Raw genomic sequence first — 871 nt, forward strand, 5'->3', positions numbered from 1 at the left:
CAAAAGGAAAAAACGGAACCGTAATTCAAGATTTGTCAGCACTGCTTTCCACTGGGAGATAAAAGCTGACTTTCGTTGAAAACTATTCCCGAAATTTCGCCACCGCTGGAAGGAGAAAAAAAAATTAAATATATTTTCAAGTCTTTCCAAAAGTCTTTCGCTGGTGGTAAATTGAGTTTATATATCCATCACTGTCCGCAACTCATAGATCAAGATACATTGTCTTTCAGTTTGGAGACTATTTTCTTATCCTTCACCCTCCTGTTCTGAAACCAAATGGTAACTTGTCTCTCAGACAGGTTTGTGGCTGCGGATATCCTTCGCCTCCTGTCCTTGTTAATGAACTTGTTAATGGCATATTCATTCTCGAGTTCTTTAAGCTGCAGCTTTGTGTACGGCACTCGCTTCTTTCTCCCACGCCGGTAGACACACATATCGGGCTGGTTTAGTGCAACGTCCCCTATTGTAAAAGACATTATGTGAAAAATTAGAATTTTATGACAGGCGTTTAAAGCTTAAGCGAAACTTGTTGGGCACTGGTTTTCACGGGCAAATAAATAACGCCGGGTTGTTTACAGTTTATTATTATTTACACTGCCACATTATTTGCACGTTAGTAAAGCACCAAAACCTTGATGGACTGTCATCACTTTTCAGGCATGCATGGCTAGCGAGCGCGCAGGACGGCGGGGGCATGGGCTGGGGGGCCGAGAGCAGGTCGGTGCTGGCAGCGCGCACACACAGAAATCGCTTTGGTGTGTGTTTCCCCGGGTTTGTTTGCATGTGGTTTGTGCCTGCGTGCCCTCACTGCTCGCGGTCTCTTAAGTGCTCAGGGGCCGGGTCAGTCGCCAGCCAAGAGGAGCGCAAGCCT

The 871-nt window shown here is 46.0% G+C and overlaps 1 protein-coding gene across 1 annotated transcript; it reads right to left on the reverse strand.

Annotated features, from left to right (window-relative positions):
- Nucleotides 1–209: 209 nt before the first annotated feature.
- On the reverse strand, nt 210–489 carry LOC104504420 (homeobox protein Hox-D13-like; the record flags this gene model as incomplete). Its single annotated transcript, XM_010150001.1, is given in 2 exon segments — nt 210–470; nt 472–489. Coding segments are annotated over 2 exon segments (279 nt in total), but the record flags the coding sequence as incomplete, so codon positions are not given.
- Nucleotides 490–871: the final 382 nt, after the last annotated feature.

The sequence above is a fragment of the Eurypyga helias genome, unplaced genomic scaffold (assembly GCF_000690775.1).
Source record: "Eurypyga helias isolate BGI_N326 unplaced genomic scaffold, ASM69077v1 Scaffold47604, whole genome shotgun sequence".
Lineage (NCBI taxonomy): Eukaryota > Metazoa > Chordata > Aves > Eurypygiformes > Eurypygidae > Eurypyga > Eurypyga helias.